The 26,104-nt window shown below is 40.4% G+C and overlaps 1 protein-coding gene across 3 annotated transcripts in view; it reads right to left on the minus strand.

The window, feature by feature from the left end:
• The window catches only part of HEATR3 (HEAT repeat containing 3), a 77,252-nt gene that overhangs the window by 12,245 nt on the left and 38,903 nt on the right, over positions 1-26,104 (minus strand). The window contains exons 14-16 of one of the 3 annotated variants that reach the window (XM_079908495.1): positions 24,792-24,935; positions 21,145-21,321; positions 17,433-18,365 (exon numbers count right to left, since the gene is read on the minus strand). The exons of 1 other annotated variant lie outside the window; for it this stretch is intronic. In XM_079908495.1, coding sequence (XP_079764621.1) covers positions 18,243-18,365; positions 21,145-21,321; positions 24,792-24,935 — 444 coding nt within the window. In that variant the 3' untranslated portion in view covers positions 17,433-18,242. Of the gene's footprint in view, positions 1-17,432; positions 18,366-21,144; positions 21,322-21,378; positions 22,143-24,791; positions 24,936-26,104 lie in introns of those variants that run through there. One more of the 3 variants, XM_079908496.1, reaches the window with a different exon arrangement.

Below are 26,104 nucleotides of genomic sequence, written 5' to 3' on the forward strand. Positions count from 1 at the left end.
AAAAAAAAGAATTGAAATCAGAGACTTGAGCAGATATATATACACTCATGTTTATAGTAGCATTATTCACAATACCAAGAGTAAAAGCAACCCAAGTGTCCATCAACAGATAAATGGATTTAAAAAAACGTGTTGCGTGCTCAGACACGGATGATCCTTCAATACATGATGTTAAGTGAAATAAGTCAGTCACAAAACAACAGATATCATATGGTTCCACTTATATGGAGGTCCCTAGAGTAGTCAGATCCATAGAGACAGAAAGTAGAATGATGGTTGTCAGGGGCTGTGGGGTGAGGGGAGTTAATGTTTAATGGTACAGAGTTTGGGTTGAGGAAAATGAAAACCATTCTGCAGATGCATGGTGGTGATGGTTGCACAGCAGTGTGAGTGTCCTTAATGCCACTGAACTGTACACTTAAAAGGGGTGAAAGTGGTAAATTTACGTCATATTTAAGTATATTTAAAAAATATATTTATGCATATTTTGCCACAAAAAAAGAAGAGGAACATACGCACACATATGCACATGAATAAAAATAACTACTGAGCTCCTGCTAAGGACACTGAAGGTACATATAGCAGTGAACATAACGTATAAAACATAGCCCTTGATTTGATAGAACGTACTGTCTAGTAGGGGAGACAAACAATAAAAAATTTTAAAATTCAATACACACACTCATACTCTTAGACACATACATATGTATCTTTATAAAAACATATTATTTGTCTTAAAAATATAGATGTGGGGCTTCCCTGGTGGCGCAGTGGTCGAGAGTCCGCCTGCCGATGCAGGGGACGCGGGTTCGTGCCCCGGTCCGGGAAGATCCCACATGCCGCGGAGCGGCTGGGCCCGTGAGCCATGGCCGCTGGGCCTGCGCGTCCAGAGCCTGTGCTCCGCAACGGGAGAGGCCACAACAGTGAGAGGCCCGCGTACCGCAAAAAAAAAAAAAATATATATATATATATATATATAGATGTGTATTTTGTAATGTAACTTTCTTTTCACTTAGCAACCTTAGAGATCTCTCAGTGTTAATACATGTAGATCTACTTTCCTTCTTTTTTTTTTTTTTTTGCGGTACGCGGGCCTCTCACTGTTGTGGCCTCTCCCGTTGCGGAGCACAGGCTCTGGACGCGCAGGCCCAGCGGCCATGGCTCACGGGCCCAGCCGCTCCGCGGCATGTGGGATCCTCCCGGACCGGGGCACTAACCCGCGTCCCCTGCATCGGCAGGCGGACTCTCGACCACTGCGCCACCAGGGAAGCCCCTACTTTCCTCCTTTTTTAACTCCATACGGAATTTAGCCACACCTCTACAGATGGGCATTAGGTAGTTTGCAATCTTTTGCTATCATAAACACAGCTGTAAGGAAGATCTTCATAGGAGTCTATGCAGTTCTATATCTTAAAATGCATGTCTTTTAATAACGACTTTATTTTTATTTTTCTAAATTAATCCCCAGACGTATCCAAGTAATCATCAAGGTGATCCCCCTTCACAGATGCAGAAATGAGGCACAGTTTAGATAAGCAAGTCCTTATATTTTTTATACCTGTCATCTCTCCTGGATTAAAACACTGTTTTTCAAACTAGGTGTATTGCTCTGATTTTCCAGTATCTCATTTCATCTCATTCCTATTAGACAAGAACTTATCAATTGGCTTTCCAAGTGCAATTTCATGTGTAGTTCAGCAAGTATTTCCATCCACACACTCATTGGTTAGATCTCAAAAATCAGCTTTGAAGTTAGTTGTTCGGACCTCAGAATCCACCAGCAATTATGAGTTTCAGGATGAAAGATTTCCCTCTTGAATTTGTTTCCCACGTAATTGGCAATGACATGACAAACATGGGGAGTGCCATCGTATTTTCCCACTAGTATTTTTTAACACATTTTTTTCAAATAGCTATATTATTCTGATCCTAAGTAGATCGAAATATAATTTAATCGATCATCAAATCCATTTCTGTTAACTAGAGATGTAGGCTGGCGTAAGCAATTTTTGATATCTGCAGAAGGAAATTAGTTTTATAAATGGAAATGAGAATTATCTTCTATCCTAAGGCAGGAAATCTAAGATGATCACCCTGCACGTTGACTAGAGCCACTCCATGGATATGGCTAACGCACAAAACTCTTGCACACCCAGAATGGAAATTTATGAACTTACGAATTTTACACACACATAGTTTTGCCCCCTAAAACACAACTTAAATATGTCTTGTGTTGCTTTGGGTTCTCCGAGAAGCAGGCACTGAGCCAGGGTTTCAAGTGCAAACAGTTTATGTGGGAGGTGATCCCAGGAGACCCCAGTGGGAAGAAGGAAAGCCAGATGGGGAAGGGAGGCAGCGATGAAGGGTTTGTTTTAGTCTTAGTTACCAGTGTGAGTAACTAAGACTTAATCCTGCTGGATCATGCGGGCACCTCAGAGCCACACCCCATCCAGGGGACAAGTGTGCTGGGTAGTTATTACACCTCTGCCTGCCAGTCGTTGATGGAAGGAATGGGAAGGGGGAGGTTTCATCCATTCCTTCTCATGCTGGGGCAAAGAAACACCTGGGGGCCAAAGCAAGTCCTCAGGCAAGGAAACGTAGGGGCTGGCAGCAGGGAATTAGGCAGGTGTGCGCCAAGGGGGCAAGGATGAGGGCAGATCTGTAGGGTAGCATCTGACACATCTGTCTTCCTAAAACTTCTAAGCAGGATTAGTTGCCTCTTTCCCCCTGTTTCTTCCAGAATTTATTTGGTTGCCCATGTCATTACAAATCACAGAGACTCACAGGCCTCTCATTCTCTGCAGGGACGCTGCAAGCCCCGGGAAGGCAGGTACAGTGACTTCCTCGCCTTCCAGCACTAGCAGGAAAGGGCAAGGTGAGCGCTAGGTAACACGCGGCTTCCAGATCCCTGTTCTTTCTAAAGCCCTCTTTAAAGCAATGCAAAAACCTAGAACACAGGAGGTTTCTCCAGTTTCTGGTTGCTATTCTTTCCAAGTGTAACGAGAAGAAACCTGGGCCGATTTATGGAATTAAAAATATAATGTTCTAAATAAAAGTATATATCAAATGGTGATAAGTACTAAAGAAAAAATACACAGCAGAGTAAGGGTGTATAGTGTGCATAGGGTATGCTATTTTATTTTATTTAATTTATTTATTTGGCTGTGCTGTGTGGCTTGCAGGATCTTAGCTCCCCAACTAGGGATTGAACCAGGGCCCCAGCAGTGAAAGCACTGAGTTCTAACCACTGGACCACCAGGGAATTCCCAAGGGTGTGTTATTTTAGATGAGGGGTGTGGGAAGGGACATCATAATATATGTTATACATAATATATATAATACATTATATATACATATAAGTGTGTGCATATAAGTGTGTGCATATACACGGGTTCTTTTCCTTTAGTAATTCAAGTCCTAGGATCCTGTGCATAGATATTCACATAGGTACTAGAATATTCACTTCAGCATTGTCTATAGCAGCAAAAGACTGGACACAGTCTAGGTACCTATCTAGGTAAGAAACATTTGTATAGCTTTTAATACGTGTTAGGCACTGTTCTGTGTTTTACAAATATTAACTCACTTAACCCTCAACAACAAACCTATTAAGGGTCTAATGTCATTATTCCCTTTTTCAGATGAGAAAACTGAGGCATGCAAATTAAGTCACTTGTCCAACTTAACACAATGAGGAAGTGGTAGAATCGGGATTCAAACCCAGGCAATCTGGCTCCAGAGCCTAATCTCTTGACCTGGATGCAATGCTGCCTCCCTCTCTAAGGGGAGATTAATTAAATCATGCTTCCAGCCTTTTAATGGTATTCTATGGAGCTGCTAATAAAAAGGGGGGTGGGGTGGGGGGCAGTTCTATAAAAGTTGATATGGAAATATCTTGAAGATATTAACTAACAACATGAAGATACTGAATAGTATGAAGAGTACACTAAGATTTTTATACAAAACAGGGGCAGGGGGCTTCCCTGGTGGCGCAGTGGTTGAGAGTCCACCTGCCGATGCAGGGGTCACGGGTTCGTGCCCCGGTCCGGGAAGGTCCCACATGCCGCGGAGCGGCTGGGCCCGTGAGCCATGGCCACTGAGCCTGCGCGTCCGGAGCCTGTGCTCCGCAATGGGAGAGGCCACAACAGTGAGAGGCCCGTGTACCACAAACAACAACAACAACAACAACAACAACAACAAAAAACTGGGGCAGAACACATGTATGAGCTTTATCATGCAAAGAGCATTTCTAGAAGGATGCATGTAAAACCGGAAGGGGTATGTTTTTTGGGGAGAGGAACTGCGAAATAGAAAATTTTTTCAAGGACTTTTCTGGCACTGTTTAATTGCTTATCATACACATGTAATACCTCTTGAATATAATTTTTAAAAATTGAGGAAATTCCCTGGCAGTCTAGTGGTTAGAACTCGGCGCTCTCATTGCTGTGGCCCAGGTTCAATCCCTGGTCAGAGAACTAAGATCCTGCAAGCCGCGCAGCACGGCCAAAAAATAAAAATAAATTTTTTTTAAATTAAAATAAATAAATAATTGAAAGGAAATGTAACTTCTTTCAATAGAGCAATGGGAAATGTCATCTTCTGAATTTTTCAGAACTTATTTTACTTTATACTTTAAGGTCAAAGTGAAAGACCAAAGGTGAAAACTTCCTTATCTTTCTTATGGTTTAAAAAGTTTTTGGTGGCTTATCAGTTTTACTTTTATCAAATTGTGAAACACATTAAATTCATGTGTAAATTTTAATGAAAATAATTGCACGATACGGAGTTATTTCCTTTGAGTGTGTAAGGTTTTAAAAATGGCCATGGGACTTCCCTGGTGGTGCAGTTGTTAAGAATCCACCTGCCAATGCAGGGGACACGGGTTTGAGCCTGGCCCAGGAAAATCCCACATGTCGCGGAGCAACTAAGCCCGTGCGCCACAACTACTGAGCCTGCACTCTAGAGCCCGTTTTCTGCAACAAAGAGAAGCCACCGCAATGAGAAGCCTGCGCACCGCAACGAAGAGTAGGCCGTGCTCACCACAACTAGAGAACGCCCGCACACAGCAATGAAGACCCAACGCAGCCAAAAATTAAAAAAGAAAAAAAATGGCCATGATTTTAAACTTCTCTTCTGACTAATCTTTTTACACTAATCTTTGAAATAAAAAAGGAAAAGGAGGCGACTATTTCTAACACCTTTGTGAAATCATTTCAGCTCCATGTTCTGTACCTATTCCACTATCTGTAATTTAAAATCTCATGGCCCTAAAAACAAATCCATTATTCCTTTAATTCAATAGCATTCAGTCTAAAAACAAAAACTTCATTTCTTCCTATTTTACTTGAATAACTTTAATTATCTTTATGTTAAATAAACTCAGGGAATTGGTTCCTGCAAATGAGAGTAGGAAAGCATTTTTCCTGGTTTCATTCATACTAAATGAAAGCAATTGAAGACTATAACTTCTTTATTGAAAAAGAATTTGTTTTTTTTTTCATGGACAGGCATACATTCCTGAAAATGTTAAAAGTTTAGGGTAACTGTGTTGTCATAATTAGGATTCCTATATGAGATTAGGGAGGATAAAAATATATTTAAGGGCTTCCCTGGTGGCGCAGTGGTTGAGAGTCCGCCTGCCGATGCAGGGGACACGGGTTCGTGACCCGGTCCGGGAAGATCCCACATGCCGCGGAGCGGCTGGGCCCGTGAGCCATGGCCGCTGAGCCTGCGCATCTGGAGCCTGTGCTCCGCAACGGGAGAGGCCACAACAGTGAGAGGCCCACGTACCGCTAAAAAAAAAAAAAAAAGAAAAGAAAAAATATACATATATTTAAGCAAAACTGGAAATCACTTGTTTGTAATTTCTCACTCTGCCTAGAAAAAAATGACTCAAGTTAATTCTTTCATTAAAATAAGGGGACCAAAATAGTTTCAATTACAGATATAAATTTCTCTAATAAGGCAAAGTTTGAGAATCTTCCACTATATGAAGAAATAACATTTTTTTGGTTAGGCAGTAAGACTAAGGTGAACTTTTAACTCAAAGACAGGATAAGATGAAAAGAGTGTGCACTAAGACTTTGAAACTCTCAATGTTTGTTACCAACAGAAGCAGTAAACAGGTTTTGAGGTTTGGGGAGGAAAAAAGCAACTTCTTTAAAAGGTAAATTAAGATTCCCTAGGTAGGGACTTCCCTGGTGGCTCAGTGGTTAAGAATCCGCCTGCCAATGCAGGGGACACGGTCAAGCCCTGGTCCAGGAAGATCCCACATGCCGCGGCTCAACTGAGCCCGTGTGCCACAACTACTGAGCCTGCGCTCTAGAGCCCACGAGCCACAACTGCTGAGCCCTCGTGCCACAACTACCGAAGCCCATGTGCCTAGAGCCTGTGCTCTGCAACAAGAGAAGCCACTGCAATGAGAAGCCCACGTGCCGCAACGAAGAGTAGCCCCCGCTTGCCGCAACTAGAGAAAGCTCTCGCGCAGCAACGAAGACCCAACACAGCCAAAAATAAATAAATTAAAAAAAACATTTTCCTAGGTAAATGCTTCCTCAACTCAAACTACAGGTACTTTCCTCCTAACCTGAGTCTTGCTTCCCATCTCCAATAGACAAATAGACCACTATTCAATTAGTTCCATAAGCTGGAAGCCAGGATGATCCTGGGATTTTCTTTTGCTCTATCGTCCATATCCAATACATCACCAGTTCATTCATTTATAGTAAATGGACACATGTGACTCCTTTCTTCAGCTACTGCCTTGTCTCCTTTTTCCCTTCACAAACCTCTCTGAAGACTGGTCTCCGCACCAGCTTCATTTCCTCCCCTCTCACATTCCACCAGCTCCCTCCAGGCTGACGTCTGACCTGATCACTCCATGGAAAGAGCCCTTGCTACTGACACCGGTGACATCCGAGTCACTAAACTGGTGGCCGTTTTTCATCTCTCCTCTTCCTGGACCTGAATCACATTCCACGATCTTGGCCCCTTCCTCCTGAAAGCATTCCCTAGTGCCCCTGTCTTTGCACTCTTCTGGTTTTTCTCCTACCTCTCGGGTTGCTCCTGTGTGTCCAGGTAAGCCTCCACTGACCTCGCTGACTAGAGCAAGTCTCTCTTATGGCCTCATAACAACCTGTACTCTCTGTTCGTAGCACTTCTCACCTTTGTAATTTTACGTTGACTATGTCTGTCTCCTGTGAGTCCATAAGCTCTATAAAGACATTTTCCTTACCTTGGTGTCTTCAGAAGCTGCGTGCTTGGCACACAGGCAAGAGCTAGCATTCTGATGAAGAATGAAGTGCTACAAAGGAAGGGTATATAGTACAAGATGCTATGAGTGGCTAGAACACTAACTCCTGACCTTGTCTGGAGGATTAGAGAAAGTTTCCCTGCGAAATTGCTATTTGAGCTGAGTTTTGAGGGATGAATAGGAGTTCCCTAAATTAAGTGGGAAAAGAAGCCAGATGGTGGGTTTGCGTACACATGTGACACAGAGGAGCATGGTGCATTCAAACAACTGAATAAAAGACAGAATGGCTGAAACTTAGCGAGGCAGATAGCAGGAGGAACCAGGGGTCAAGCAGGGGGTTATGGTTAGGATGCCATTTAATTTAATGTCTAAACTGGAGAACTTTTTTCCCCCTAATTTAAAAACATTATTTTTCTAAGTTTTAATTTTGATATAATTTCAAACTTAACGAAAAGTACAAGAATAGTTCAGAGAAGTCCCATGTACCCTTTACCCAATTCACTAGTTCTTTACATTTTGCCCCATTTGCTTTATTTCTTTCTACATTTATATAGAGATGAAATTTTGTTCTGAATCATTTGAGAGTAAGTCAGAGACATCCTGCTCCTTTACTCCTAAATGTGTCAATGTGTATTTCCTAAGAACAAGGACATTCCCTTTCATAAACACAGTAATCAAATCAGGACATTTAACAGTGATAAAATACTACTATCTAGTCCACCTTACAAATTCAACTTGGTCAGTTGTCTCAGTTATGTCCATTAGAGCTGCTTGTATCCTGGTCCCAGACCCAATCCTGGATCTTACACTGTCTCATTAGTTTCCAGAGCACTTCTGATAGTCAAATAGAGTAGTGTTAATAATTAGGCTGGACTCTCAGGCAAACCTGGACATGTAATCATGCTACTTGCAGGGGATAGCAAGGATTTTAAACTTTATCTTATGGGTGATGGGAAACATTGAAGAATTAGAGCAAAAAGCAAGGAAGCAACGTAAGTTATTTCATGTTTCAAAAAGACTACTCTCACTCCAATGTGGAGAAAAGATAACAATGGGGGCAGTATTTGTTTAATAAAACACTAAATGTTGAATGAATAAAGAAATCTGTTAATAGACAATTACATCTAGCTCATCATTAGAGAAATGCAAACCACAATGAGGCACCACCTCACACTAGTCAGAATGGCCATCATTAAAAAGTCTACATGGGGGACCTTCCTGGTGGTCCAGTGGTTAAGAATTCGCCTTCCAATGCAGGGGACACGGGTTCGATCCCTGGTTGGGGACCTAAGATCCCACATGTCGCAAGGCACAGCCAAAAAATAAAATAAAATAAAAATTTAAAAAATGTCTACAAATAACAAATGCTGGAGAGGACGCAGAGAAAAGGGAAACCTCCTATGCTGTTGGTGGGAATGTAAATTGGTGTAGTCACTACAGAAAACAGTATGAAGTTTCCTTAAAAAGCTAAAAATAGAGTTACCATATGATTCAGCAATCCCACTCCTGGGCATATATCCAGACAAAACTATAATTCAAAAAGATACAGGCACCCCTACGTTCATTACAGCACTATTTACAACAGTCAAGACATGGAAACAACCTAAATGTCTATCGACAGATGAATGGATAAAGAAGATGTGGTACATATACAACAGAATACTACTCAGCATAAAAAAGAAGGTAATAATGCTATTTGCAGCAACATGGATGGACCTAGAGATTATCACACTAAGTGAAGTAAGTCAGAAAGAGAAAGACAAATACCATATGATAGCACTTCTATGTGGAATCTAAAATATGACACAAATGAACTTATCTATGAAACAGAAATAGACGCACAGACATAGAGAACAGACTTGTGGTTGCGGGGGGGAGGCGGGGAGGGGGGATGGGGGAAGGAAGGATTGGGAGTTTGGGATTAGCAGATGCAAACTATTATGTATAAGATGGATAAACAACAAGGTCCTATTGTATAGCACAGGGAACTATATTCAATATCCTGTGATAAACCATAATGGAAAAGAATATGAAAAAGAATGTGTGTATATGTATAACTGAATCACTTTGCTGTACAGTGGAAATGAACACAACATTGTAAATCAACTATACTTCAATAAAATTTTTAAAAATTAATTCAATAGACAATTGCATGTAGAAGTGCACAGAATACTTTTTGACTTAAAGTTAGAAGAGTAACCAACTCAGTATAAAATCACAAATCTCAACCTGATGTCCATGTGTGAACTGAAAAATTCCATAAACAATCTGAACTCTGATGCAGAATAAAGGTATGTATGTTTAAAAATATGTCCACCAATTCTCTGCTATTCCTTTCTTCAAGATGTGGAACTTAATTCTCCTCCTCCTGAGCGTGCGTTGGACTTATTGGTTCACTTACAACGAATAGAACATGGCTGGAGTGATGGCGTGTTACTTCTGAAAATAGGTTATATTTATTTAATTTTTAAATTTTATTGAAGTATAGTTGATTGACAATGTGTTAATTTCTGCTGTACAGCAAAGCAATTCAGTTATACATATACATATTCTTTTTCATACTCTTGAAAATAGGTTATAATCAGCTCGGTGCTTTGTGACCACCTAGAGGGGGTGGGATAGGGAGGGTGGGAGGGAAGGAGACGCAAGAGGGAAGAGATATGGGGATATATGTATATGTATAGCTGATTCACTTTGTTATAAAGCAGAAACTAACACACCATTGTAAAGCAATTATACTCCAATAAAGATGTTTAACAACAAAAAAGAAAAGAAAATAGGTTATAAAAGGCATCTCAGCTTTCTCCTCTCTCTCTTGGAATATTGACTCTGGCGAAAGCCGGTTGCTGTGTCATGAGGACTGAGGTTTCCTGCCAATAACCAAGTGAATGGGCCACCTTGGAAGAAACCCTCCAGCCCAGTCAAGCCTTCAGCTGACTGCAGCCCTGGACGACATCGTTACTGCAACCTTGTGAGACCCTGAGGCAGAACCACCCAGCTAAGTTGCTCCTGAATTCCTGATCCACAGAAATTGTGAGATAATAAAGTTTGTTATTTTAAGCTATTAAATTTGGGGTAATTTGTTACACAGGAGATAACTAATGCAGTGCATTTATTTGAAGCGTCTATAATTTTCATTAGATTCTCAGCATAATTAATGACCCAGAAAAGGTTAGGAATTACTACTGTAAAATACGTACTAGATTTCTAAAAATCTTTGGTCCCTATCTTATAGTTTCTATGGGTTTATTTTTAATAAAAGTTTGGGATTAGGTCCAACAAATGAGGAGATTCAATTTTCCAAACCACTGGAAGATTCAAAAGAATGTTTAAAAGTGTTGTCTCAAGAACAGGCCTAGAGATGCAAACCATTATATATAGAATGGATAAACAGCAAGGTCCCACTGTATAGCACAGGGAACTATATTCAGTATCCTGTGATAAACCATAGTGGAAAAGAATATGAAAAAGAATGTATATACATGTATAACTGAATCACTTTGCTGTACAGCAGCAATTAACACAACATTGTAAATCAACTATACTTCAATTAAAAAAAAAAGAACAGGCCTAGAAAAGCAAATTCACCCCAACCTATCAAGCTAAGATCTAACAGACGCTCCAGTGGAAACGAAGTGATTTTTCACGTTCAAGAAGAAAGGTCTTGACCTTAAGATTAGGTCTTTAGGTCTTTAGGTCTAAAGACCTAAAGATTAGGTCTTTACCCTAAGACCTAATCACAATTCTGACATGACAATACATCCCTGAATTACTGTTAAAGAAAAAAGCCAAGCTGCAGAACATTATGTGCCTATTGTAGAAAAAATACATTCATGTATGTCTAGATGGATGTGCCCAGAAAGTTCTAGAAGGATACCTATCAACCAGGGTTTTTAGGTTGCAAGCAGCAGAAACAGCATGGCTATCAAAAAATAAGGTTTATTATAAAGTTCTAGGGTAGCTCACAAAACTGATGAGAGGGAGGGAGAATCAGTTTCTCTCAATGGGCAGGAAATGCAGACACAGGGCACAAGGGACCTGGTGCAGCCATAGGAACGGCCTAGTAAGAAACTGCTGCCCCAAAGAGGACACCATTGTGACCACAGGCCTCTTGCTCCTGCCACAAATGTCTCACGAACACTTGACTTGGTGTTGGTTCCACAGCAGTCCAAGCCCTGGGGCAGAACCATCCAAAGGACCACGAATTACTTTGGCAGCAGACAATCTATCAGTATCACAGTCCACTTATAATAGAAATAAACACTTAGAAATAAATCTAAGCATACAATGAGGTACCACCTCACACTGGTCAGAATGGCCATAATTAAAAAATCTACAAATAACGAATGCTGGTGAGGGTGTGGAGAAAAGGGAACCCTCCTTTTCTAACTGTTGATGGGAATGTAAATTGGTGCAGCCACCATGGAAAACAGTATGGAGGTTCCTCAAAAAACTAAAAATAGAGTTGCCGTATGATCCAGAAATCCCACTCCTGGGTATATATCCAGACAAAACTAGAATTCAAAAACTATAATTCAAAAAGATACATACACCCTTATGTTCATAGTAGCATAATAGCCAAGACATGAAACAACCTAAGTGCCCATCAAAAGATGAATGGATAAAGAAAATGTGGTACATATATATACAATGGAATATTACTCAGCCATAAAAAGGACTGAAATAATGCCATTTGCAGCAACATGGATGGACCTAGAGATTATCATACTAAGTGAAGTATGTCAGAAAGAGAAAGACAAATACCATATGATATCACTTATATGTGGAATCTAAAATATGACACAAATGGACGTATCTATGAAACAGAAACAGACTCACAGACATCGAGAACAGATTTGTGGCTGCCGGGGGAAGGAGTGGTAGGGGAGGGAAGGACTGGGAGTTTGGGATTAGCAGATGCAATCTATTATATATAGAATGAGTAAACAACAAGGTTCTACTGTATAGCACAGGGAACAGTATTCAATATCCTGTGATAAACCCTAATGGAAAAGAATATGAAAAAGAATGTATATATGTATAACTGAATTACTTTGTTGTATAGCAGAAATTAACACATTGTCAATCAACTACACGTCAATAAAATAAATTTTTAAAAAAAATAAATCTAAGCAGTAACAAGACAGAGACGATGACAGATTTTATTTTGAAGGGGACAGAATATATGGACTGACCATATACTATAAATCCATATTTTATAAAAATAAAATGGCAAGGAAAGGAAGGAAGTGTTCTGCTCCTAAAAGCGGATGTTTTAAACTAGTATAATACAAGGTTACTGTTGCTGAAAACAAAGTGTTTTTGGATATGGAGAAGAGAGTGTTAAAATTGCTCATGTCCTATATATCAGTTAAATTAGGCATACCTTGCAATTCACAGATAGCGGCGTTTTTTACAAATTTGCTTCCTCTGTGTTTGTGTCACATTTTGGTAATTCTCACAATATTCCAAAATTTTCATTATTGTTATATTTGTTACAGCGATCTGTGATCAAAGATCTTTGATGTTTACTATTGTCATTGTTTCGGGGCATCACAAACTGCACCTAGATAAGATGATGAACTTAATAAATTTTGTGTGTGTTCTGACTGCTCTACCCACGGGCTGTTCCGTTACTCTCCCTCTACTGGGCCTCCCTATTCCCTGAGACAAAAAGATATTGAAATTAGGCCAATTAATAGCCCTAACTGGTCTGTAAGTGTTCAAGTGAAAGGAAGCGTCGCATGTCTCTCACTTTAAATCAAAAGCTAGAAACGATTAACCTCAGTGAGGAAGGCATGTGAAAGCCTAGATCAGCCAAAAGCTTGGCCTCTTGCACCAAACGGTTAGCCAAGTTGTGAATGCAAAGGAAAAGTACTTGAAGGAAATTAAAAGTTCTACTCCACTGAACACAGGAATGATAAGAAAGTGAAACAGCCTTATAGCTGAAATGGTTTTAGTGGTCTGGATAGAAGATCAAACCCACCCACAACATTCCCTTAAACCAAAACCTATTCCAGAGCAAGGCCCTAACTCTCTAATTCTATGAAGGCTGAGAGAGGTGAGAAGCTGCAGAAGCAAGTTGGAAGGTAGCAGAGGTTGGTTCATGAGGTTTAAGGAAAGAAGTTAACTCCATAACATAAAAGTGCAAGGTGGAGCAGCATGTGCTGATGTAGAAGCTGTAGCAAGTTATCCAGGAGATCTAGCTAAGATCACTAATGAGGTGGCTACACTAAAGAACAGAGTTTCATTGTAGATGTAACAGCCTTATACTGGGAGAAGATGCTGTCTAGGACTTATAGCTAGAGAGGTTATGTCAATGCCTGGCTTCAAAGCTTCAAAGGACAGGCTGAGTCTCTCGTCAGGGGCTAACGCAGCTGGTGACTTTTTAAGTTGCACCCAATACTCCTTTACAATTCCAAAAATCCTAGGACCCTTAAGAATTATGCTAAATATACTCTACCTGTGCTCTATAAATGAAACACTAAAGTCTGGATGACAGCACATCTGTTTACAACGTAGTTTACTGAATAGTTTAAATTCACTGTTGAGACCTACTGCTCAGAAAAAAAAAAGATGACTTTCAAAATATTAATGCTCATTGACAATGCACCTGGTCACCCAAGAGCTCTGACGGAGATGTACAATGAGATTAATGTTGTTTTCATGCCTGCTAACTCAGCACCCATTCTGCAGCCCATGGATAAAGGAGTAATTTCCACTTTCAAGTCTTATTTAAGAAATACATTTTGTAAGGCTACAGCTGCCAAAGTCAGCAATTCCTCTGATGGACCTGGGCAAAATAAACTGAAAACCTTGTGGAAAGGACTCACCATTCTAGATGCCATTAAAAATATTCATGATTCATGGTAAGAGATGAAAATATCAATATTAACAGCAGTTTGGAAGAAGTTGACTCCAACTCTAATGGATGACTTTGAGGATTTCAGGATTTCAGTGAAGGAAGTTACTGCCGATGTGGTAGAAACAGCATGAGAACTAGAATCACAAGTGGAGTCCGAAGATGTGACTGAATTGCTGCAATCTCATTATAAAACTTTAATGGATGAGGAGTTACTTCTTATGGATGAGCAAAAACTTAGTTGACAAGGAAGCAGTAGGGTTTGAGAGGATTGACTCTAATTTTGAAAGAAGTGGATAAAATGCTATCAAAAGCTTTGCATGCTACAAAGAACTTGTTTGCGAAAGGAGGCGTCAAGAGATGCTTCACTGGTGACTTAAAAAATTGCCACAGCGCCCCCAGCCTTCAGCAACCACCACCCGGGTCAGTCAGCAGCATCAACATCCAGGCAAGAGCCTCCACCAGCAAAAAAGATTACAACTCACTGAAAGCTCAGATGATGGGTAGCATTTTTTAACAATAAAGTATTTTAAAATTAAGGTATGTAGGACTTCCCTGGTGGCGCAGTGGTTAAGAATCTGCCTGCCAATGCAGGGGGCACGGGTTCGATCCCTGGTCCTGGAAGATCCCACATGCCGCGGAGCAACTAAGCCCGTGCGCCACAACTACTGAGCCTGCGCTCTAGAGCCCACGAGCCACAACTACTGAGCCCACGCGCCACAACTACTGAAGCCCGCGTGCTCTAGGGCCCACGTGCCGCACCTACTGAGCCCGCGTGCTGCAACTACCGAAGCCCATGCGCCTAGAGCCCGTGCTCCGCAACAAGAGAAGCCACCGCAATGAGAAGCCCACGCACCGCAACGGAGAGTAGCCCCCACTGGCCACAACTAGAGAAAGCCCGCGCGCAGCAACAAAGACCCAACGCAGCCAAAAAGGAAAAAAAAAAGTATGTACATTATTTTTTAAACATAATGCTATTGCACACTTATGCACTGGGAAATCAAAAAATTGGTGACTCACTTTATTACAATATTTGCTTTGACGCGGTTTTCTGGACCAGTATCTCCGAGGTCTGCCTGTACAATCAAGTATTGGTCCATGCAATTTCAAAAAGGCAGGAAGCAAGCCTGCAACAGAACTGGCTGAACAGGAACGGTGAAGAGATAAGAACTTTCCCTATCTTAATTACTCAAAGGTATTCCTCTGAAAGACTAGATAAAGGCAAAAGATAAAACTACAGATAAAGAAATGTAATTAAATGACTAATATTTCAAAATCAATTCTATTTTAAAATGAGTTTCCATCTTAAAGGCAAAAAGAAAAAGAGAGAAGTAAAGCAGTGATTTTTATTTCCTTGGATAAACATGCCATGGCAGGTTGGACACTTAAAAATATTTTCTAGAAAAAAGGCTCTCACATGAGCTTATACTTCAACTCTTAAAAGAGTGTATATGCTTAATGGACTATTCTGGATAATTTGCAAATAACTGTATTTTAAAGCAGACTTTTTTTTCCTACATAAAAAACTACAGTTTCTATTTTACTGTGGCATGAATAATATTCATATGCTTGCTGAGCTATTATGTAAACAGCGGTAGAGTATATTTAATCTTTTCCTATCTTTATTGTTGTTCTGAATAGCAAAATTAAATGGTAGCAGTACAGACTCTTAATGCCTCAGAGCCTAAAACATTGGGGGGATGGCACATTTCCAATGTAATAACTCACGTTCCACTGTTCCATAGGGTGATTCTGCATTCAAAAACTGCAACAAGCTTGCTTAATAAGACAGAAAATCACTAACATTTATTTGTTCGACAAATATTTATTGAGAGCCTACTATGTACTAAGCCCTGTGCTAGTTATTTTGCATAATGTTTATAGGTTGGAAAGTGTGGGAAAGATTACAAAATTGGAAATTTTATCCTCCTTGAAAATGAATATATGCTATAAACATTTGAAGCAGGGAGAACTCTGAAACTTTTCTTCATTGGAAGAATTTGTCTCTCAAAACCACAATGAGCTATCACTTCACACCTGCTACAATGGCTATTTTCAAAAAGACAAGAGATATGTGTTGGTGAGGATGTGAAGAAAAGGGAACCCTTGTGCAATATTGGTGGGAAAGTAAATTGTGTAGCCACTATGAACACAATAGGGAGATTCCTCAGAAAATTCAAAATAGAACCACCATATGATACAGCAATTCCACCTCTGGGTATAGATCTGAAGGAAATGAAATCACTGTCTCAAAAAGATATCTGCAGGACTTCCCTGGTGGCGCAGTGGTTAAGAATCCGCCTGCCAATGCAGGGGACACGGGTTCGAGCCCTGGTCGGGAAAGATCCCACATGCTGCGGAGCAACTAAGCCCGTGCGCCACAGCTACTGAGCCTGCGATCTAGAGCCCGCAAGCCACAACTACTGAAGCCCACAAACCTACAGCCCATGCTCCGCAACAAGAGAAGCCACCACAATGAGAAGCCTGTGCACCACAACTAAGAGTAGCCCCCGCTTGCCGCAACTGGAGAAAGCCCCCAGGCATCAACGAAGACCCAACGTAGCCAAAAATAAATACATACATACATAAATTTATTTAAAAAAAGATATATGCACCATTTGTTCATTGTAGCATTATTCACAGTAGCCAAGACATGGAAACAACCTAAACGCCCATCAGTGGATGTATGGGTAAAGAAAATGTAGTGTATATACACAATGGGATAGTATTCAGCCATAAAGAAGAAGGAAATCCTGCCATTTGTGACAATGTGGGTAGACCTTGAGGACATTATGCTAAGTGAAATACATCAGAGAAAAACAAATACTGTATGATCTCACTCATGTGTGGAATCTAAAAAAACAAACAAAAAAACGCCCCAAAACCAAACAACTGAATGCATAGAGAGAATAGATTGTTAGTCGCCCGAGGTGAGCGGTGGGGGGCAAGCAAAATGGGTGAAGGTTGTCAAAAGGTAGACTTCCAATTATAAGTGACTGGGCACGTCATGTCCAGCACGGGGACTACAGTTAACAATACCGTATTGCACATTTGAAAGTTGCTGAGAGAGTCGATGCTAAAGGTTCTTATCACAAGGAAAAAAAATGTATGTGAGGTGATGGATGTTAACTAAAGTTAAGTCCTGTGCTGGGTATTGGGCCTTTTAACAGGTCAACTGAGATCTACAGTGGGTAAATTTTCAAATCTCCAACAACTCCTCTGATCAGGCAAATAGACAGACAACAGACCCGGTCCAGGGGCCCCACTCCGACAATGATGTGCACTGAAGCTCCCTCCCTTTGCTCCACCTGTCACCGTACTACCTCAAGAACATTGACAGTAATGCTGGAGATTCTTGGTATAAAGTCTTGTTTTTAATAGCACACATATATTCAAAGCAAGATCCATTAGCAAGCAAACACGCAGTAATAGGATTATCTGATATTTTAAAAAAGATCTTCCAAGACACAAAGCTTTCAATTAAAAAGTTATTTATTAAAAAACATATTCTTCCAATTCTGATTCCATTTAAATTCCAATTAAATAAGGAGTGATGTTCCAAAGCAGTATCCGATCAGATCCTTTTGTACAGAGGACGACGATGACCTCATGAGCTCATTAGCTAGTAGTATAGTCTGCTAAATAGTGGTGTATGACTCCAACTCACTCCCCTCTTCACAAAAGGTAAGCATAATTGATATACTTCATACCAAAAAAAATTTATAAAGCTTGTCTTCATATTTCAGTTAAAGATTTAGCTAATATAAAATGATAATGGCTTAAAAGAGCAGCCAAGCAATGCTTCGGATTTTCCTTTTTTGCAAAATTCAAGGAAAACATGATTGTTTGGAAGTGTCTTCACTGCTCGTGAAGAAGCACCTGAGATTTCCTTGTGTTTCCACTCTTCGTGTTTCCAGTGATTAGAATATGCTGGAAACATTTCTGAGAGCACTAGAAATGCCACACAGATCCCAGAGCTTTTAAGAGTTTCTGATAGGTTCTGGAGTTTTTATGAACTTCAAATTAGTGTACAGGCATTAAAAAATGACTTTCAGGAACACACACACTGAAAGGAAACCCTCTAGTATTCTTCAGCTTTGAACGCTCTGAGACGAGGACTGGTCTCTTTCAAGTAGTCAGTTTTTTCTCAACAGTTTCTTGATAAGCGACAAACCTTCTCAAGTTCATCTTCACGTTGTCAAGAACACACAGCTGATCTGGACTGTATTTAGCTCTCCCTTCTTTCCGTATCTGCCAAAAATATATCATATGTGATTTGGTATATATCACTAACTCCTTTAAATAAGAAAGCATTTAATTTGTGGTGTATTTATTTTTAGAACAAACAGCAGTCAGATTTTGGTGAAACATTTTCACTTCCAAGGTGATGGAACACAGTACATTAGCCATAATAAAGATAAATTAAGATTGTGCACCTTTTAACTGATAGTTACAAGAACAACGGAATTGTAGACTTTAAAAGAATGAGTTGTATGGTATGTGAACTATACCTCACCTCTAATCCAGAGCCATGGTTCTCAAATTTTAGCATCTGGAAGGCTTGTTAAAAACCAGACTGGTGGGCCTATCCACACAGTTTCTGATTTTCAGTAGGTCTGGAGCTGGGCCTGAGAATTTGCACTTGTAACAAGTTACCAGGTGATGCTGGCGCTGCGGATACAGGACACTTTTGAGGACAGCTGCTCTAAAGAAGTTTTTTGGTAAAATGCATTGTATTGTGTTTAGATGCAATTTGGGGCTAAATATATACCAAACAGCCTTTAATGCAACTGTGGCTTCATTCACAAAGGAGCTTCATATAAAAAACTACATGCTGCCGTTCTGGCTAACAGAGAAATTTCATCAGGGCTTTATAGCTTTGAGAAAAGAAAAACAATTAAATATCACCATCACTGCAAGGCATATTAAGTAGGAAAATCAATCAGAACAATGGACATTCCAGAGGTTAGGGGTTACTTTCCTAGTTCACAGTTTACATCACTGCTCTCAAAGCATTCGCTTCTACACAGTCTGATGACTCAACTGCATCTGCTTTCCTTGCAGCTGCAGGGAAAGGGGACATTTTCTCCTTACCATGCAGACTGCTTTTTCAGAAGTTTAAAGGGCCTGTGATCTTTAAGAACAATGTGGACACCCTCCACGTACTGGTACGGAAATGTCTCTAGGAGACAGTGTTAAGTAGAAGCACATAAAGTACAGGAATGTGAATATATTATACCATCTTGTGGATAATGAAGGGGGAAAATACTAAGGTGCATTTGTCTTTGCTTAGAGAAACACCATTCAATTTGGTTACCCATGAGACAGGGAACAGGTGGGAATAAAACTTCTCACTGCTTAAAAAATAAACACTAGGCCGTGGGGATCGGGGTGGGTAAAATGGGTGAAGGTGGTCAAAAGGTACACACTTCAGTTCCTGCTGACCCCTGAACAGTGCAGTGGTTAGGGCGTCAACTCCCCACCCCCCAGTCAAAAACCTGGGAATAAGTTTACTGTTGGCCACAGATTCAACCAACTGCGGATAATGTGGTACTGTAGTATTTACCACGGAAGAAAATCTGTGTATTTAAGTGGATCTGCCCCGTGTTATTCAAGGATCAACTGTATAAGAGAAATAAGTCCTGGGGATGTAATGTATAGCAAGGTGATGACAGTTAACAACACTGTACTATATATCTGAAAGTGACTAAGAGAGTAGGTCTTATAAGTTTTCATTACAAGAAAAAAATTTGTAACTATGTGTGGTGATGAATGTTAACTAAACTTATTGTGGTAATCATTTTGCAATAGATACATATATCAAATTATTATGTTGTATACCTAAAACTGACACTATATGTCAATTACATCTCAAAACAAAACAAAACCCAGACAAAGAAACAAACAAAACTACAGGCTTAAACAAAGCATAATTAAGAGTAAACTGATCAATTTTCCCCCCCCCAAGACTAAAGTCACCTACTGGTGAAGCTTAACTCAGTAAGTGTCAGCCACTATCACTACATTTTTAAATGTGGGATGCCAAAACATGAAAATGTTAAAAACAAACCAATTATTAATGTTCCTAAACTAATACTGATGTAACTGTGACACAGAATGTGCATGGCATGTGCTGCTATTTTTTTCTTCTGCAAAAGAAAACTATTTTTTATGCCTTAAAAAAATTCAAAAAGTTTAAATTTCTAAACATACAATCACATTCACCTAAAAACTTATCACAGAGCTCTGGGCACAGGAACTGAATTCTGCCTTAGAAGCTTGTGAGAGAAAAGAAACACGTATTGGAAAGCAACAAAAGTAAGCTACTTTTCCATTAAAGCCTCTATTCTCTTGACAAAGCTTTAAAAGCAGAAGCTTAATTTAAAATGTAAAAGCAAAAAATACAAATATTTTTATTTCTCAAAATGAAGTAGAGATTTAGATAAGAGGAGAATTGATAAACTTACATTCGTGGACATGTGATCAAACGCTGTTTTTAAAATTTCTGATTGCCTTACCCCAACCACTAAAACAGTTTTTGAACATTATTTTTTTGACTCAAAGTTAGCTTTGATGCTTCTGATGAATCAATCAATCAATCAATAAAAGGGCAAATGAAGGTAGCTACGTTCTCCATTAGAGGCCAACTTGGAGTTTGTTTGCCTTTTTTTCAGAGCACCAGAGGGAAATATTCGTAACAATGAAATTAGCCTGTAATGCATTACATGATATAAAATAAATTTAACATGTCTATGAAAGTGCTTTGCAGGCCAGACTGTAGTGCTTACACATAAGCACTGTTAACATTTCTAAACCGCTGCAGAAAGAGGAACGTGTCGACACCATTTTGGCTCACGTCACAGTGATTCAACAGAAAGGGAGACTGAGCCCTGACTCAGCCAACAAGCGTTTACACAGAACTGGGGATGGAGTGCTATATGAATCACTGAGATTGCACGGAGGGAACCACACACACCCTCCTCCCATAGAACGCGGAGACTTCAGCATTTCTAAATAAAACGCTACATACCTTCATTTTGAAGACTGGCTGGAATTCTTTCAGAGCAGATAACAATTTAATTTGAACTGAGGCCCTTTCAGCTTCTTTACCATCTGCAAAAACATCAAAGAGGGCATCCAAAGCCTCTCCTGCTACTACAAGGGAGGGATCTTTGGTGGCAACCTCAAGCAGAAAGCACCCGATGGTCTGGAGACAACAAAACACAGTTATCATCCAACATCCTGAGTCAGCTTTCGAAATAAGTACTAACTCTAAAGGTGACAACAATTCACGCATTAAAATTTTACATAAAAATGCTAGGGAGGGACTTTCCTGGCAGTCCAGTGGTTAAGACTCTGTACTTCCACTGCAGGGGGCGTGGGTGTGATCCCTGGTTGAGGAACTAAGATCCCACAAGCCACGTGGTGTGGCCCATAAATAAATAAATAAAGGCTAGGGAAAAATTAAAACTTTAAAAAGATCAAAGGCAACACATATTTATAAAAATACCAAGTATAACATAAGCAAGATAAATTTAAAATCTTAGAGTTTATATTCCTAAATAAAATGAATTAAGATCCATAAATGATATATGAAAGACAGATATTGGAAGTTATTAAAATTTCCCTTCTATCTCCATCAAAAAGGCTTTTCCCATGGTGTCAAAATGCATATAAATATTATCTGTAACAAAAAACCCTCCTTTTTTAAAAATTTTTTTTAAATTAATTAATTAATTAATTAATTAATTTATGGCTGCGTTGGGTCTTCATTGCTATGCGCGGGCTTCCTCTAGTTGTGGCGAGCGGGGGCTACTCTTCGTTGCAGTGCGCGGGCTTCTCATTGCAGTGGCTTCTCTTGTTGCAGAGCACGGGGTCTAGGTGCGTGAGCTTCAGTAGTTGTGGCACACGGGCTCAGTAGTTGCAGCTCACGGGCTCTAGAGCGCAGGCTCAGCAGTTGTGGCGAACGGGCCTAGTTGCTCCACGGCACATGGGATCTTCCCGGCCTAGGGCTCGAATCCACGTCCCCTGCATTGGCAGGCGGATTCTTAACCACTGCGCCAGCAGGGAAGCCCCTGCTTTTTAAATTACATGAAAAACACTCTAAGACAATTAAAAAACTAAAGAGCACATAATCTCATTTTGCACCACTGTGATGATTTTTAACATCTACCCATTTCTTTCACAATTAGCTAGCTAATGAACAGACCATTCCCTACCTGCAAAGAATTGTTTAAGAGTAAAGTTATTTTATTTTGGCTGTTCTGCTTCACACTTTATGTCTTAAGGGCGATGTGCACATCTGTATTACGGGTGGGAGAGTGGAAATGCTGAGTCCAGGGCTTCCCTGGTGGCACAGTGGTTAAGACTCCGCCTGCCAATGCAGAGGACACAGGTTCGAGCCCTGGTCTGGGAAGATCCCACATGCCGCGGAGCAACTAAGCCCGTGCGCCACAGCTACTGAGCTACTGAGCCTGCGCTCTAGAGCCCACAAGCCACAACTACTGAAGCCCACGCGCCTAGAGCCCCGTGCTCCGTAACAAGAGAAGCCACCGCAATGAGAAGGCTGCACACTGCAACAAAGAGTAGCCCCCGCTCACCGCAACCAGAGAAAAGCCCGCGCACAGCAACGAAGACCCAACACAGCCAAAAATAAAATAAATAAAATAAAATAAAATAAATTTAAGAAATGCTGAGTCCAAACTCCAGCTCTACCATAAATAACGGGGTGACTCCGGGACAGTTCCGTTACCCACGCTGGGCCTCAATTTTCTCATCTGAATATAAGTGGTCTAGATAACCTCTAGGATAGTATTTAAATTTAGTATCTTATCATACAACATGAAATATACAGCATCACCTACGAAGTAGTTTTACTGAAAAGATTAATCTGAATCGAACCTAGCTTTTAGATCTAACTTCCATCTTGCGGGAGATTCAGAGGATAAAGGAACAAACGTAACGTCACAAGGAAGCAATCAGACAAATCCAGAAGCTGAACATTACGAACCACAACCAACCCGGGAGCTGAGGAGAAAACAGGGGTTGGGAGGTGGCGCAAGAAGGAGCACGGCTCTAGATGAAGAGAGGCTTAGAAGACCCCCAAACAGGCACAACATGTAGACTTGACTTAGATCCTGGTTTAAACAAACCATCCACAAATAGATATTTTTGGAACAACTGGAAAGTTCTGAATATGGACCAGGTATTAGACATATTAAGAAATAACTGTTAATTGTGTACAGCATAATGGTGGTTATATAAGAGAGTGTCCCTCTTGTTAAGATATGCCTACTGAACCCATAGGGGCAAAATACCAGGATGTCTTTAACACACTCAGCAGAGCAACTACTTGAAGTATATATGATAGAAAACTAGTAATTCTTAAATACGCTTGATGGCTATACAAAAATTTACTGTACTTTCTACTTTTCTTCATGCTTGAAAATGTGACTAAATAAAAATATCTCAGAAATCTTATGTTATGCCTGAGAAAAACTCGCTGTTCCCCTAAAGTGGACCTTGGACCTTACAGTCTAAAGGGGTGGGAAGTGATTATACCTACACATGCTCATCGGTATATGTGTACACGTACAGAGCCACACAGCCATGCTCTCTCACTTGGTGTCTATATATAATCAAAATCCCTGGAATGACACAGGAGAGATGGGTAACAGTGGCTGCCTCTCTAGAGTGGAACTGGGGGACCGGATGTTTAGGAGTGGAGATGTGTCTTTGCACCATAGATTCTTTTCTACTTTCCTAAATGTTTTGCTATACGCATGTATCACCATTTCAAAATAAGCTGCTAAAAAATACCAGTCACATTGTTTAGCTCTTAGCAAGTTAAGAAAATACTTTACAATAATCAGTTTATAATCCATTATCAGCAATCTACACTTCAGCAATGATGATTAGCACAACAAAGGGTAATTTTACTATTACTGTTCTTTTAGTTACTAGGCTGTATCTCTGGCAGTGCAGTTCCTAAGCAACTTGTTGAGATAAAGTGCTGGAAGCAAACATGCTGAGTGAGTTCCTAGTGTGCTGGCACTACCAGAGTTGCTGCTTAAAATTTATGAGAGGTCTTAGGATGAACTGGGTGGCTTTGTGCAGAATGCACTACAGCCTGGTGTGCTGAGGAAACTGTCTGGACTGCTCCTTCATCAGGAGGAGAATACAACATGTACACATTTAACGCAACAGCAAAGGCAGAGGCATCCTGAACAACTCTGAACCCTGGCCTTCCACTGAAGACAAATTTATTTTTGATAATAAAACATCTCCGGAGTAAAGTTAAATGGCAAAATGGGACAACTCTTCAAGTACCTATCTGATTCATGGAGTTAGATTAAGCCAAAGGGTATGTTTTAATAATATACCTTAGTAAGCAACTTTTCTTTTTCTTGCAATATATATATATATTTTTTTTTAGTTTTATTTTTTGGCTGTGCCGCGCGGTAGGCGGGATTTTAGTTCCCTGACCAGGGAGCAAACCCATACCCCCTGCATTGGAAGCTTGGAGTCTTAACCATTGGACCGCCAGAGAAGTTCCCAGTAAGCAACTTCTTGATATGATTTCTTCTCATGAAGTCCACAGAAGTTTTTAAAATCCCACACCAATAGTCACTCTTCTCCCATTTCTAATGATTTAGGTTGGAAGCATATTGTTTTTACCTTAAGAGTGTCAAGTGTACCATCTTCTTTGGCTAGGACGCTGCCAGTGATTCCTAAAATACTAACCACATTCACCCTCACCCCAACATTACTACTATGGATGCCTGCTCTGCATAGTGTCAACAGCTGGTCGGGAGTCATGCACTGTTGAAAGAGAAGGAGAGAGTATTTAGCACGTTAAACTCAGCCAATTCCAACAGCATGTGCAACGGGATTGGCAGGAGTCTCTTCTACAAGAGGCACGATGCTACAAGTGACACAAACTCTCAGTGGAGAAGTTATTCCATATTCTAATCACTCATTAATAACGTTGGTAACTCTGAACTAGGACGAGGCCTGCTCATGTCACTGTCACCACTTTTTCTATCCCATGGCTGTAAGCCTGTAAAAAGAACCTTCAGATCCTATTTGTCTCATTTGAAGACTTTCATTCAGAGATACACAGACCAAAGAGATTCTCATTTCTTTTCAACGTTGATCATAAAAAATGTAAATAGGACCACGCAGCTTTAATAAAAATGGGCTGAAATCTATACAAGGTAAGAACTGACTCTGAGATTTGTGTGTTATGGTAAATTAATAAAGGCTGTAAAACCCATTAAATCATATAGTGCTTCCACCAAGTAGTGATAATTTTCATTTTAAGCTGATTTGAACACACACGTGGACACAGGTATCACAAGAGTGCAAATGTCACTTTCCCTTTCATAGAAACTGAGGGTCAGAAGTTATGTTCTTTCTTTTTTCTTTAGAAGTTACGTTCTTGAAAAAAATTCTCAAATATACAAAGAGAAAATATTTAAAGAGTATGTATTAGAGGCCAACATCATGTGCTATATTCAACAGTAAAACACCAGAGACTTCCCATTAAACTCTGGAACAGGGCCAAGTCTGGGTTAGCACTGCTCTGGAGCTGTGGCCATGCAATGACTAAGGACGGAAGGAAGACGGGCCACCAGAGGAAAGGAGGCCGAAGAACTGCGAAGCCAGGTTCCTGGGAGGAGCATCCACGTGGATTCTGAAATCACCTAGAATCATGACGGGACCAGTGAAAAGTAACAGAAACCAACAGCAGGAATCTTCAAGGAACGAGGGGAGCCCTTGGGGGTGGTGGGTGACTGTAACCAAGAGAGGTGGGGTGGTGTGGTCTAGTGACATGGTACTCAGAACTGGAGGATTTTAGAAAGGAAGCAGTGAGGACGGTTTAGAACTGTAGTTCTCAAACTTCAGAGTGCATGACAATCACCTAGAGAACTTGTTAAAACACAGACATCTCTGGGCCCCTCCCCAGAGTTTCTGCGTCAGTAGACTGG

This window comes from Stenella coeruleoalba (genome assembly GCF_951394435.1).
Source record: "Stenella coeruleoalba genome assembly, chromosome: 20".
NCBI lineage: Eukaryota > Metazoa > Chordata > Mammalia > Artiodactyla > Delphinidae > Stenella > Stenella coeruleoalba.